The 16,191-nt window shown below is 36.8% G+C and overlaps 1 protein-coding gene across 1 annotated transcript in view; it reads right to left on the bottom strand.

Annotated features, from left to right (window-relative positions):
- Positions 1-16,191, bottom strand: part of LOC128594928 (24-hydroxycholesterol 7-alpha-hydroxylase) — an 89,721-nt gene that overhangs the window by 25,607 nt on the left and 47,923 nt on the right. The window contains exon 8 of the mRNA XM_053603841.1: positions 7,508-7,641. Coding sequence (XP_053459816.1) covers positions 7,508-7,641 — 134 coding nt within the window. The remainder of the gene's footprint in view (positions 1-7,507; positions 7,642-16,191) is intronic.

Genomic DNA, 16,191 nt, shown 5'->3' with positions numbered 1-16,191 from the left:
CTTTCACCTCCTTGGCTAAGTAGGTATTTTATTTTCTTTGTAACTATTATGAATGGTATTGCATCTTTAATTTAACTGGACTCTTAACTGGACTGTCACTGGTGTTTAGAATGCTACTGATTTGTGTATATTGATTTTGTAATCTAAAACTCTGCTGATTTTATTTGTCAATTCCAGGAGCCTTGTGGTAGAATCCTTAGAGTTTTCTAGATAAAGATCATATCATCAGCAAACTTATCACCATAGTTTGACCTCCTCCTTCCCAACATGAATACCCTTTATTTTTTTCTCATGTCTGATCATTCTGGCCTAAACTTCCAGCTCTATGTTCAATAGAAATGGTAACAGTGGAAATATTTGTCGTGTTTCAGTTCTTAGTGGGAATACTTTCAACTTTTCCCTATTCTGTATGATATTGGCTGTGAGTCTGTCATATATAGCTTTTATATTCTTGAGATATGTTGATTCCTTCTATATCTAATTTGTTGAGGGTTGTTTTTTTTTTAAATCATGAAAGGATGCTGAATGCTTTGAATGGTTTTTCTGCAACTATTTTAGATGATCATATGGTCTTTGTTTTTACTTCTGTTTATGTGGTGAATCACATTCATAGATTTACATATATTGAACTGTCCTTGCATTCCTGGGATGAAGCCCAGGATCATGTTACCTTTGAATAGATTTCATTGGTTAATCCTAAACATAGACCAACTCTCTTCTTTTTACAAAAGCAGCTCTCAAGGGTGGTCTGAGGACCTCTGGAAGTACTAAAGACCTTTTCAGGGGTACATCAAGTCAAAAATCATTCCTGGTTATATAGTCACTAAAAGCATAGTACAAACCAATGTATTTTAATGTAACTGAATGCAAAAGATTTATTTATATATTTTCAGATTGCAATAATCTTAAGAAATTACAATTTACTGAGTTTTAGTGTAGTATCAAAGAATAGCCACAAATATCTGAAAAAGCCTATTAAAATACTGCTCCTTTTTATAGCTGTATGTCTACATAAAGCTAGATATTCCTCATTTCCATTAATAAAAACATTTATCACAATAGACTGATTTCAGAATCTAGATGTCTTCTATTAGCAAGACTTTAAAGAGATTTGGAAAAACTTAAAATGATGTTATTCTCCAACTTTTTTTTGTTGGTTTTGGAAAATAAAGCTATGTTTTCTAAAACCATGCTATTATGTTAACATGTAAAAGTATCTTGTTACTTTTTTAATGAATAATTAAATTAACATTTTGTAATTTTCAGCTTTAAATTCGAATACAGCAAATTATTAATAGACTTAACTTATACAGACAAAAGGACTTTAGAACCCTCACAAATTCTGAAGAATGGAAAGGGATCTTGATACCACAAAATTCAAGAAATTCTACTTCAGACATGTAAAAAACTTCACTTTTAATCAGTCATTTTTTTAACCATATATTAATCTCTTCTCTCTTGACTTATAAAGATTCAATTATCTTATATTAACTTGTCATATACAAGGAGGTTTGCTTCTTTGCTTTCTGTCCAACCTGTTCTATCGATCTGAATATCTGGTCTGATACCAATAACACATCTCTTAAATTCTTGTAGTTTTATGACATGTTTTAGTGCCTCTAGAAGATAATTAATAATCCATAATTGCTCATCTTTTTCAAGATACTTCTTATTATTCTTTTTTGGATATTCTTGAAGTTCAACTTTGTACCAAAAATATAAAGCCTTGAAATGAGAATACACGTAGAAGTTTAAGAGTTTTGGAAAAGTAACATAATAAAAATAAAGATGGGGTAGTGCCTGTGGCTCAAAGGAGTAGGGCTCTGGCCCCATAAGCCAGAGGTGGTGAGTCCAAACCCAGCCCTGGTCAAAAACTGAAAAAAAAAAAAAAATATATATATATATATATATATATATATAATTAAAAAAAAGATGAAGAGGAATGGAGTACATCAAAGAAAGCAGAGAGTTTTTTAACTTAATTTCAAACAACATAGAAAGGAAAGGGTACAGAAGCAAAAATGAACAGAGATACCCTATTCAAACTACCTAAGGAAAAAGGTGATGATGGAGCATTTCTAGCATTCATAGCAAGGAACATTGATCAGCTGTCCAACAGGAAAGAAATTTGAGCTCATGTCACTACTCAACATGGATGAGCCCATGTGAAAGGTGTTTTAAAACCTAAATTTCTGGGAACAGATTAGTAAACCAGTTCTGCAAAGACATTCCACCTATTTTCAAAAACATACCAACCTTAAAAAAAACTTGCACAAATTTATAGTGAAGAAATAATTAACATTGTATATAAGGATTTAGTAATAAGAATATTCATCATTACACTGTTTAGAATTATGAAAGCCATATATTATTCTAGATTAGAAAACCGGTTTAAAAATTATACCATATCCATATATTAGATAACCTGCTATAATTTAATTGAATTGTAGACGTATTTTATTGATGTAGAAAACTTTTCATAGACCATCATTAAATAAAATAAAAGCAGTTTACCAAACAATTAGCATATCATAATTCTACTTGAATTTTTTATTATTATTTTTTGAGTCTTACTACATAGCCCTCGGTAGAGTGCTGTCACGTCACAGCTCACAGCAACCTCAACTCTTGGACTTAAGCCATTCTCTTGATTCAGCCTCCCAATTAGCTGGGACTACAGGTACTCGCCACTGCGCCCAGCTTTTTTTTTTGGTTTTAGTTGTCATTGTTTGGCAGGCCCGGGCTGGGTTAGAACCCGCCAACTCTGGTGTAAGCAGCTGGTGCCCTAACTGCTGAGCTACAGGTACCAAGATTGAATTTATTTTTAAAATGCATATTTTACAGGAAAAAAAATCTGAAATTATAATACCAAAATGTTTACAGTGATTATCTTTTGACTTGTAGGACTTTAGGTAATTTTTAATTTCTCTCTTAGTTTCTTTTTATGGTTTCCTTTTCATTCCATTAATACCATATTTTTTAACTCTGAAATAAGAAGAAAAAGCCAAGCAAGTTATTACTTTTAAAGTTAAAATATCAACTTTATAGAGAGAACTTCAACATGATTCGATTTGCCTCTCTACAGGAAAGGATGCATTTATTTTATTTATAAAAAAAACAGGGAGTACAGGAAACACTGCATCTTTTACAAATATTAACAAGGCATTGTGAAAAAAATGAAAGAAAATCCTAGAACATGTTTGAAAAATGGGACCTGAGTGCAGATTTTGGGGGATGTTCTATCACTGACACAGGAAGGCCATAACCAGGTGCTAAAACTTAGAAGGAACCTGGATACATTTAACTTCATGTTCTCTAAAAACAAAGTGTAGGTATAAAGACTTGGTGGCAAGAGATTATTAGTTCTTTAAGTAATTTCCTACTTGTCTTAGATATTTATTATTTCTAATAAAACATTTTTTAGATGAAGGACTCAAATACAACTCAGTATTTTCCTAACAAACACAGACATGTAACCTATTCATATGTACCCTTATATGTATTAATCTGAAAAAAAAATTAGAACATATTTCTTTTCTCAGAATCTAGAGTTGTTGGCTCTATAAAATAGTTCAGTCTTGTAAGAGGGTTATTATGGAGTGAGGCATAAATCTGTTTAAATCTTTTGACTAGTAATCTACTACTAAATACAAGGATAATCATCGGAAAAGAAAATGCACTGTGTACAAGATATGAGTAACTAACAAAGGAAATAATATTCATGCTATCGACAAAATGGACTACTACTGTGTGACCATAGAAATAAATACAAAAACGCTCTCAATATGTGAGAAGTGAAGAATTAATGTTAAAATGTTAAAATACTTCTTTAAGTGACAGATTGACCCCCTGGTGGTGAAACATAGGTTTCTGTATTGATGTCATACAAAGAAAATATTAGATTGTTGTTGCAGTGTGGTTACAGGTTGTAGGGAGTTTGTGCATGCAAGAGTTACGTTTGTGTGCATGTGTTTGAGCATGGGTATCTCTTCTGGTAAAGTTGTCAAAATAAGTAAATTACTTTTGAAAAAATATGAGCTGTTAAAAGCCTTAACAAAAATTACAACTCTCTTTGGTAGAACATAATCCTGACAAAGATACATGGCTAACAGCCCCTCTAAGAGCTTCCCACTTAAGAACAAAGCAGGGTTTTATGGGGTGAATGGGGGAATAGCACATAGAGAGACTGGGGTCTCTGTGAACAAGAGAGATGAATAGAAATTCCATAGTGAAAAGCAAATACGTTTGTGCTAATACCTTATGGTAAAATCAAACTACAAAGCAGGGAAAAATTAACTGGAGCCATTTTCAAGGGTCTTAAAATGAAAAAAAAAAAAAAAAAGAAATAACTAGGAAACTGACATTTGCAAGGGAAAACCCCTACACTGGAAGAGGAAAATGGGGGTACAAGAAACAGACTTCAGGTGGCGGTAAAGAAAAAAGAAAAGTAAGAGGATGATTACAGTGTGGCAAAAGGATACGCTTCCCAGGTGGCATCTATTTGAAGAAGGCACTATTGGAGTGTAAGCAAAATCAAGATAAATGAAAGATAAATGACCAGCTTGGAAATATGGAAGATCAGGATAGCAGAAGTGAAAGGAACACCACCCAGGAGAAGTGCAGGTATTGGTTGGAAAGTGGCAGGTACTTAATGGTTTGCAATCTGAAATATGTTTTTGTTGGGTTTGGGAGGAAAATCTACTTATGTAACAAATTAAAACCTTTTTATTATAAAATTACCCTGTAAGGATCTCATGTGTTTATCTAATGAAAGAGCACCAGCTGGGTGCCAGGTGTGAGAAGGGAGGTGCAGAACTGCCATGTATGTGGCAGGCGGAACAACTGGCTGAAGGAGCCCAAGATGGGATGTGTTGAAGGCCACCCTGGAACTCACAGACAGAGAAGGAATACAAAAGCAACAGGAAAAAAATATCTAAAGTAATTTAGATATTGTAGTCAGTTTTGCACTGTTATAAAGGAATACCTGAAGCAGAGTAATTTATAAAGAAAAGAGTTTCATTTGGCTCACAGTTTTGCAGACTATACAAGAAGCATGGTGCCAGCATCTGCTTCTGGTGAGGGCTTCATGGAACTTGTGATCGGGAAGCTGAAGGGGGAGCAGACATGTCACGCAGCAAGACAGAGAGGGAAGAAGTAGCACCAGGCTCCTTTGAACAGCCAGCTTTCAAATGTACTAAAAAAGCAAGAACTCAGAACTCACTCATTATCACCAGGGCAGCACATTCACGAGGTATCCACCCTCATGACCCAAACACCTCCTCCAGGCCCTACATCCAACACTGGGGAACACAATGTGCCAGAACGAAGATAGGGGGAGGGTATAAGGAAGGGAGGTGGAGGGGAGAGGAAAGAAGGAAAGAAAGAGTCTGAGCACTTCTAAGAAAAGGACAGTCAGTACATACATAAAACACCTTTTCAGAGAGTGTCATAAAATACATCCCAGACAAAATATGCAAGAAAAGAAAACTACGACTAATAGTTTCCATGAACTTAGATTTTTAGATGCAAAACATCTCAACGAAATATTCACAAATCTAACAAGGTAAAGAAAAAATTAGGCACCATAATCAAGTAAGATTTATTCCAGGTATGAAAGCTTGGTTCAATATTCAAATATCAGTAAATGTAATCACTGTATCAATAGACCAACAGACCCAAGTATAAAAAGCATTTGATTACATTAATTGATACAGAAAACCTTTGGACAAAATCCAACACCCATTAATGATAAAAATTCTCAGTAAACTAGGAAAAAGGGAAATTTCTTCAACTTGATAAAAAGCATCTATAACTAAATGCTTTCATCCCTTAAAATGAGGAACAAGGCAATATCTGCTGTTATCACCAGTAGTCAGTATGGTGCTAGAGGTCAGAGCCAGTGCAATTAGATAAGAAAACAAAGGAAAAGAAAAAGGAAGGGAAGAGAAGGGAAAGGAAAGAAAGGGAAGGGAAGAGAAGGAAAGCAAAGCAAAACTATATAAATCACACACTAAGCAATAAAAATAGTCTACACAGGGAATCCAAAGAATGTACAAAAATATTCCTAGAGTTTAGCAAAGTTGCAGATACAAAGTAAGCACATAGAAATCAATTTGCATTTTTATAAACAGGTAACGTACAATTGAAAACCAAACTTTAAAAAATATCATCTCTCCGTAAAATACTCCTTATATAAGCTTTAAAATAAATATAATATTTTGGTATAAATCTAACAAAGCATGTATAGGATCTGCATGATTAAAATAACAATCAATATACTGACAAATGATTATGCTCTAATTCAGCTATTTACTAGTCAGAAGATAAAAAGGGCTTGATAAAAGTTTAACAAAAATTATAATAATATACAGAGTATAAACAATGCTATACTTAATTATACTAAGATGTATGACCATTTCATCTTAAAGCATATTCTTTAATAGTCATAGTTTAAAATAATTAATAATGTGATTATTTAAAAGCAAAAACTGATTAAAAGCAAGTGCTGATTTATTCAAATCCTACAAAACTAAGTGCTAGTGCTATAATCAGTCAAACTATGTTTCCTTTAAAGGCAAAAGTGGAAACTTTTACAAAATTTGCATTTTTAACTGTATTGTACTACTAAAAATGTCCTTGGTCTTATTCAGGCACTCTTGAACTATGTATTATAAAAAGCAAACAAGAGTAGAGGACTACTCTTAATACCCAAAGAAAAAGAAATGTCAAAGATACCTGCACTCCCATGTTGACAGAAGCATTACTCACAGTAGATATGTAATCAACCTAAGTGTCTAGTAATAGATGAACGAATAAAGAAAATGTGGTATAAATACATAATACAACACCACCCGGTCTTTAAAAAAAGAAGGAAGTTCAGTCATTTGCAACATGGATGAACCTGGAGAACATTGTATTTAATGAAATAAGCCAGGCACAGAAAGATAAAAGTTACATAATTTCACTTGTGTAGAGAATCTAAAAAAGCTGAACTCATAGAAATGGAGAATAGAATGGTAGTCACCAGGGGCTGGAGGTAGGGAGTGGAACTTGGGAAGATGGTGGCTAAACGATGCAAAATTTGAGTTAGGGGAAATAAGTCAAGAAATGTATTCTACAACATGGTCATCCTTATTCATAATAAATGTATTATATTCTTGAAAATCACTGAAAGTTGTCTTTAAGTGTTCTCACCACAAAAACAAGTACGGGAGATAATGCATATCTAAATTAGCTAGATTTAGCCAATCTACAATGTATACATATTTCAAAACTTGTTGTACAAAATAAATATATATTTTTTACTTGTCAAAAAATAAACTATGTACAAATAAAATCAATAATATGCCAATCTTCAATATATATGTGTGTATATATATACTACATATGTATATATGTATGTGTGCGTATATATATATATACACACACACATATTATATATATATTTAAGCAAAACATGTGTTTTTCCCTAAAAGGCTGATTATGTTAAAACAAAATCGAAGCTTACCAAAATTTTAATCGGCTTTACCACTTTTCTAGTAATGACACCAGGGGCTCTTAAACGAATGGCTTCCAAAATACACCATTTAATTAGAAAGAGTTTATTCAATTCATCTTCAGTTACTTTAATCTTATCTTTGCCTGTGGAAAGAAAAAAAAAATTTTAAATGAAGGAGAAAAAAGGTGGACTAAGCTGGAAAGTGCGTTCACGTGAGCTCATCAACATAGGCTACATTTGGCTTCTGACAGCAAGTAGTGTTACTAATAAGATTACTTTTTGCAAATCAAGTTTAATCACTTATAACTTTCCTCTTTACAAGATAAAATGTATGGCATAAAAAAGTAAGCCGCTGGTGATTACTGTGAAGTGATGGATCAGTGTTCAACTTCAGTTCTTATTGTCTTCTGTGACTCTCAAAGGACTAAGGGTAGTGCTGGGAGGAAAATGTTCAAGTTTCACTCCCTCATTATTTATTGCCCAAATTCTGATTCTACTTAAAGGAAAAGCAATAAAAGATTGGCATCAAAAGCACAAAGAAAAAGATGTAAGAAAGCAACTGGCTTTCTTCTTCTACCTTTTACCTGCTGATTTGCTTTTTTTTTTTTTTTAATTCATTCATTTCAGAAGGCCAAAAAGGAACATTCGGAAAGGTACCATCCAAAGTATGCTCAAGACCTTTCAGTCAAATTACACAGTTTAGCTAATGACAATCAAGTAACCATGTGTGAATTTGGAAAATTACTTTTCAAAGTAATTTTAATGACTCAGCTTTCAATTTGGTTTTGATAGTACTTGTTTAATAAAAGGCAACTACACCGTCAGTTTAATGAAGTCGACTTATTTCTCCCTTTCACATTTGCTTTGTGACTATACTGGGAGGGAGAGTGAAGGGGAAATGCAGGGTATCAGCCATGTCACTCTTTGACTCTAGATGAGGTCTGCTCTCAACAACCAAGCCCATTCCACAGGACAGAGATGATAAGTGCTGCCTGGAAAACCCTGCCTGTCAGTACTAGCAGAATTCCTAAGGAATCACAAGCAAACACATTCGGATAGCAGAGTTTGAGAACCAGGATTTGTGCTTCTGGGTGTACTAATTCTATCCATAGGGGTACCTATGCATTCCATTCACCTTGACAGATTCTTTTTTTTTTTTATTTTTATTTATTTTTTTTTGGTTTTTGGCCGGGGCTAGGTTTGAACCCGCCACGTCCGGCATATGGGACCGGCGCCCTACTTCTTGAGCCACAGGCGCCGCCCACCTTGACAGATTCTTGAGTACCAAGTAGGGACCTGGGGCTGTGGGAGGCTCTGCCAGTGATACAAATGAAGCCCAGCTCTTGCTTGCAATACACTTAGTGTAGCAGGAAGTAAGGGACAAGCACATAGTTAACTAGTATGTCAGGCAGGCAAGGAGACTATTCTGTGGCTTTTAAAATATTCTAAGGTAGCTAAAGGTAGGTAGGGTTTATGTCCAACCAAAGGAAAAGGAAAATATTCTCTGAGGACATTTCTATAAAGCTACCAGTATAAAACTTGTTCCTTGAATGGAGTAGATCTATATAAATACATACAACTTAACAGAGGGTTCAAATCCAACATGGGGAGATAAATGGATGGATAGTCTAGACAAAGGAAAAAGGTAGAATGAAAGGAATACTGCAGAAAGCATGTGTATATTCAGAAAATGGCAAGGGTTTTAGTTGGCCTGCAAGGAGGAATGTGTATGGTGGAACAATGAAAGATGCCATGATACAGATAAAGCCATTTGGAAAATGTGCAGACTCAGGAATTAGGAGACTTCCTGTCTTGGGCTGTGGGAAGGTGAACACTTCAACAAAGAAACAGTGATATACAGCATAATTTTCTATTAAATTAAGACTTTCTATGTCTCGAGATATAAAATCACTTCCACAAATCATCTTCTGCCTTAATGGCCAAGATGAGAAGCTAAACAATTCCCTTCACAGTAGCTTCAAAAAAAAAAAAAAAAAAGAAATATCTAGGAATATATAACAAAAGAGGTGAAGGACCTACACAAAGAAAATTATGAAACCCTAAAAAAAAAAAATAGAATATATTAACAAATGGAAGAACATACCAAGCTCATGGCTGGAAAGAATTAACATCGTCAAAATGTCTACATTTCCCAAAACAATCTACAGATTCAATGCAAACCTCATTAAAATAATATCATCATACTTTCAAGATTTGGAGAAAATAATTATTTGTTTTGTATGGAACCAGAAGAAACCCCGTATAGCCAAGGCAATTCTTAGTTAATAAAAACAAAGTCAGGGTATCACCCCAACAGACTTTCGGCTATGCTACAAGGCTATAGTGATCAAAACAGCATGGTATCAGCACCGAAATAGAAACATTGACATTTGGAACCAAATAGAAAACCATGAGATGAAACTAACGTCTTAAAGCCACATCATCCTTGATAAACCAAACAGGAACATACACTGGGGAAAAGAATCCCTATTCAATAAATGGTGTTGGGAGAACTGGAAAACTACATGTAGAAGACTGAAACTGGACCCTTCACCACTTACAAAAACTGATTCAAGATGGATAAAAGATTTAGATCTACGGCATAAAACAATATAAATCCGTGAAGAAAGTGTGGGGAAAACACTCAAAGATATCAGCCCAGGGAAAGATTTTATGAAGACTTCCATGGCAAAACAACAGCAAATATAAACAAATGGTACTTAATTAAACTGAAAAGCTTCTGCACAGCTAAGGAAACAACAACCAAAGCAAATAGACAAACTTCAGAATGGGAAAAGATATTTGCATATTATGAATCAGAAAAAAGCTTGATAACTACGATCTACAGAGAACTCAAATTAATCAACAAAAAGGACCCAACAATCCCATATATCACTGGGCAAGAGACAGCAATAGAACCCTCTCTAAAGAAGACAGACAAATGGCTAACAAACATGAAAAAATACTCATCGTCCCTAATCATCAGAGAAATGCAAATCAAAACTATCCTGAGATGTCACCTAACCCTGCTGAGAATGGCCCACATCACAAAGTCTCAAAGCTGCAGATGCTGGCGTAGATGTGGAGAGAAGGGAACACTTCTACAGTGCTGGTGGGACTGCAAACTAATATTTTGGGAAAGAAGTATGGAGAATTCTCAAAGAACTCAAATTAGATCTACCATTTGATCCTGCAATCCCATTACTAGGCATCTATCCAGAAGAAAAAAAATATTTTTATCATAAGGGCATCTGCAGTAGGCTGTTTGTCACATTTCAATTTACTATCACCAAAATGTGGAAATAACGTTAACTGCCCACCAGCCCAGGCATGGATTAACAAGCTGTGGTATATGTATTTAGCCTTTAAAAAAGATGGAGACTTTACATCTTTTGTATTAACCTGGATGGAGGTGGAACACATTCTTCTTAGTAAAGCATCACAAGAATGGAGAAGCAAGAATCCAATGTACTCTATTTTAATGCGAAAGAAGTTGATGAGCAAGAGGAGGGGGTAGGGGAATGTGGGGGAAGGGGAGAGGGAAGAGGTTGAGAGGGTACAGTGTATGGCACATCTCCTGGGAGAGGGACACAATTATAAGAGCAACTTTATCTAACAAACGCAATCAGGGTAACCTAATTCTTTATACCATCAATGAATCCCAAACAAAACAAACAAACAAAAAAAAATTAAGACCTTCTGCTTATTTACTCTGATCTAACTCATCTAATATTAAATGGGAACAAGTGTCCTTATGGGATTTTTGTATCCACTTTACAGGCAGTTCCCCACAACTTTTTCTTTTGCTTTCCAAAATAATGACTGGAAAATAGGTACGCTTTCTGCATCTTCACAACCTAAATACCACACTGTTTCCAAATTGTGTTCTATTGCAAGATGTCAAATGTTAGAAGGAAGAAGGTTCTATGGCCAGATATGGGAAACCTTATATGCTATTGGTGATTCACTGGACACATTTGTGTATAAGCCTGCAGTAAAAACAGCTATTTACGTTTATATTTATATTCCCAAACTGTTTTAGACGTGGAATCTGTCTTCTTCCATTAACCATACAAGCAAATCATTAGCAATTTAACAAGGACATAAAAGATAAGTAGCTGTATAATGGCTATGGATTCTGAGGCAATCCTCCAAAAAGCAAACCCTGTTTAATTTGAGCATTACCAGCACATACCATGGCCTTTCATGCATGTGACCTAATCTATAAGCAGCTTTTAAGAACCAGAAAAAGTATTAGTCACTGAAAACTTTCTTAGCACATGAAGGTAAGTTAGTGGCACCAGGAATTTTATTTGCTTTATATTTTCCCAAACTATCCCAATATTTTCTAAGCTAATTTAGAAAAATAATATAGGATAACTGGTTAGAATTAGAAATTCTTTACCTGAAAAGTGCTGAGATTTTTACATATGTAACAGATATTATCACTAAATCAAGTAAATATTTGTTTGGTATTCAGTGGAGAGCAAAATGCTAAGCATTCCAGGAAATACAAGAAATTTAAGTTCTGGAGTTCTTTATTCTAAAAAAGACTATAAATTCTAAAATTTGAAAAAGAATAAGTACTTTTTCCAGATAGAGTTAAAATGAGAAATTCTGAGGTTCTAATTTGGGGATTCGTTTATGACTGGCGCACATTCTTAGAGCAGCTCCTAGCACCTGTTCAATACAGGTGATATTTATGTTATTATTACTATTATTATCAGTATGAATTTAATAATACCCTCTTTAGACATTTCTCCTTCCTAATCTACTTTTGCTCCATAGTTAATAAAGTTACTCTCTTTCTGGAATTCTTTATTGTTTGTTTTGTCTTGGTTTATTTTTTGAGGTAGGGTCTTGCTCTGTTGACTGGGCCAGAGTGCAGTGGCATCATCCCAGCTCATTGAGACTTCAAACTCCTGGGCTCAAGTGGTCTTCCTGCCTCAGTCTCCTGAGTAGCTGGGACTATAGGCAGGCACCAGCACACTGGGCTAACAAAGTCTTGCTCTTGCTCAAGCTGGTCTCGAACTCCTGGCCTCAAGCAATCCACCTGCGTTGGCCTCCAAAATGCTGGGATTACAGGTGTGAGCCACTGCACCCTGCCTTTTTCCTAAAGTCTATATGGAGAAAATCTATAGGATGGGGTGGGGGGAGATATCAACAATAATTGGGTATTGGGTCTGAAGAATTATTTTAATCACTCACTCAATATTACTGAGAACCTCTAGGCTAGTGGTTCTCAACCTTCCTAATGCTGCGAACCTTTAATACAGTTCCTCATGTTGTGGTGACCCCCAACCATAAAATTATTTTTGTTGCTACTTCATAACTATAATTTTGCTACTGTTATGAATTGTAATGTAAATATCTGATACGCAGGATGTATTTAGATGGCCCTGTGAAAGGGTCGTGACCCCCAGGTTGAGAGCCACTGCTCTAGGCAGTTTGCCAATGCTGAGTATGAAGATGAATGGCCTGGCCCCGGCTCTGAATAGTCTGACAGAGAACTAAAGGCAGTTAACATGGGCTAAGTGCTGTCACACTGAAGTGTGCAACCCACTGTGGGAATACAGTGGTGACAGTGACCAAATGGTGAGAGAGGTATCAGAGAGGCTTTTCAGAAAAAGTAAAATCCGAAGAAAAAAATCAGATACATGAAAATAAAGGGCATGTTTGGATTACAGGAGTTCAGCATGCAGTAGTGAGTCCAGTGTAGAACATGACAGAGTCAGTCAGCTGGGGTGAAGGTGTGAACAAGCTGTCACCCCTGGTTCTGGGTGGGCTGATAACGGATCCATCCTCCCTCCCGAGATGTTCCCTTGAGGTCCCAGTCTGCTCACAGGAACTAAAGCCAGAGATTGTGACAGGAAGCTTCTTTCCCTCTCTCCAGCCTCTGAATGTGCCCCACGAGTGCTAACTTTCCGTTTGGGGCTCTCCTTCCCTCTCTATCTACATTCTCCTCCTGAGGGATTCAAATCAACTCATTTTTTTTCTTTTTTTGTAAAACATCATTAATGGACTGGTGACACTCTGAATTATATCTTCTGCCTGATCACTTTCCATGAGTTCTAGATTATTTTTATCCAACTGGCTTCATGGTGGCTCTGTTTGCACGTCTAAAAGGCATCTTGGAGCACACACTGACCAACACAGAATTCTTCATTTTCCTCACTGAAATAGAACCTTTCTTCCCTTGGTCTTGACATCATAGAAAAAGGTTAACACCTTTTTTCCAGTTGCTCAAGCCTAAAAGCTAAGAGTCATCCATGACTTTATGCTAATGAAGTGACTCAGGGAGCATGGGTCCAGGTGTCAGAGGAATTAACCACCTGATGAGAGGGCTGCAACTTTCAACCCCACCCTCCAACCTCTGGGGAGGGATAGCGGGTGAGGATTGAGTTGATCACCAATGGCCAGTGCTTTAATCCATCATGCCTTTGACAGGAACTTCCATAAAGACCCTCAACAAAGGGGCTCAAGGAGATTTTGGGTTGGTAAACACAGTCATGTACTAGGAGGGTAACACACCTCAACTTCAGGGAAAGAAGCTCCTGCCTTCGGGACTTTTCCAGACCTCACCCTCTATACGTTTTTATCTGGCTATTCATGTGTATAGTTCATAAAATATCCTTTATAATAAACTGGCAATAGTAAGTCAAATGTTTCCCTGACTTGTGTGAGCCATATAGCACATTATCGAACTTGAAGAGGTCATTTTGGAAATCTCCCAATCTGCAACCAAATCAGACAGAAGTGTGAGTAACCTAGAGACTCACTACCTTTTTTTTTTTTTTTTTTTTGAGACAGGCTCTTGCTCTGTTGCCCAAGCTAGAGTGCAATGGCATCATCATAGCTCACTGCAGCCTAAACTCTTGGGCGCAGGTGACCCTCCTGCTTCAGCCTCCTGGTAGCTAGGACAACAGGAGTGCACCACCACATCCAGCTAATTTTTGTAGCGATAGGGCCTTGCTATTGCCTAAGCTGGTCTGGCTTTAACTTCTGGATTAAAATGATCTTCCTGCCTTGGCCTCCCAAAGTGTTAGAATTACAACTTTGAGCCACTGCACCTACCTGCCGCGCCCACGGCATTACTGCCGAAGTGAGGCGGCGCTGACCGCGTTTTAGAACGTCGGTAAGGAGGCCTGTGCTCCACGGAGTTTCGCCCCCAGCGACCCCTGCACAAACAGCATCAGAAACGGTGCTCTACGTGCCAAGTCACCCGCAGGAGCTTGAACGACCGTGGCAGCCTTTAAAATTTATTACTTTGTTTTTCTTTAGCATAGCTCTGTGTGCTCTGATACTAATCACAATGTGCTTTCTCAAGGCTGGACCCATTGCACCACAGGATAAGATAAGGCACGAGCCTGCTAGACTCAGTGCCGCCTAAAAGTCAGGCACTAAGACGTTTTAGTAATAAATACCTTCACTAGTGAGTTAAACTTTGTACTGTTTATCTTAGGTATGCTTTTGACTGTTATCAACTAGGAACAGAGACAGAGTAATTAAATTGTTGGTAAAAATATCTAGAACTATCAGAGCTTACCTAAGCACAAAAACTGCAACCGTAAAGGAAAATTCTGTAACTTTCCCACTAACTCAAAATAACTCTTGTGTAACCAATGAGGCCCCCTGCCTGTAAGTAGAAGTGTATAAGTACTTGCATAAGTTTCACAGTAAAGTTACAGCTGCATACTCCGACCCGTGGTGTGTCAGACTGTCATTCCTGCGCTGACCTCTCAACCTTCCTTGTTCCTTCTCCCTGCTCTCCCTCGGACTGAAGCCCACTGACTGGGTGGTCCGCAGCACCTACCCTAGAGATCTACTGCTTTTGACTGGTGTCTGAAGCAGGAGTAGTCTTGCAGGACTAAGCCCTTGACCTGTGGGGTCTGTGCTAACTTTACGGAGTTAGTGTTTGAAGCCAATCAAATGCTAGGACACCTCACTGGTGTCTGAAGAGAATTAGAGAATTGCCCGGTGTGGACAATTTATGCATTTGGTGTCAGAGTGTTGTGAGTAGAGATACACTTCTCCTTAATCTTCCCTTTCCCTTTTACTTCCTTAATCAACCAACAAAACTTGTTTTTATCCACAAACTAAATCCTACTTCCATTCGTATCCCTCCATCTCCATAGCCACCAACATGTGTCCATTGTACAAGTCACCAATGTTTCTTACCTGGTCTGTGATAACGGCCTCCACTGTGCCCCCTGTGGCTGCTCTGACAATCCCTGAGTAAATCAGACTGAGTCAGCACCCTCTACCAGACTCTTGAATGCTTGGGTCTTGTTGCAATGCCATTTAGAACTAAACTCAAAATTCTCATGTTGGCAAATGAAGTTCTTTCTATCCCTCTAATCTCATTTCATAGTGAATCCCAGAGACTAAACAACCTATATAAATTATCCAACCTCCCTGTGCCTCCGTTTGGTCTATAAAATGGAAATATTGTAAGTATCTGCCCTATAGGGTTATTGTCAGGATTTAAAGAGTTGACACATATAAAGCTTTTACAACTATAATTGGCACATGGCAAAAACTCAGTAAATGCTACCCATAATGACTATCCTCTATTTGAAAGGCTAACTCCTTCTTACCCTCAGGCCTTGGCTGAAGCATCTTCTCAGAGAATCCTGACCACCCCAATTAGCATCTCCCTGATCACTATCATAGCATTTTACTTCCTTTATAGT

Source organism: Nycticebus coucang, chromosome 9 (assembly GCF_027406575.1).
Source record: "Nycticebus coucang isolate mNycCou1 chromosome 9, mNycCou1.pri, whole genome shotgun sequence".
Classification (NCBI taxonomy): domain Eukaryota; kingdom Metazoa; phylum Chordata; class Mammalia; order Primates; family Lorisidae; genus Nycticebus; species Nycticebus coucang.
Note: the sequence above shows the minus strand (reverse complement) of the source record. Positions and strands in the feature narration are given on the sequence as shown.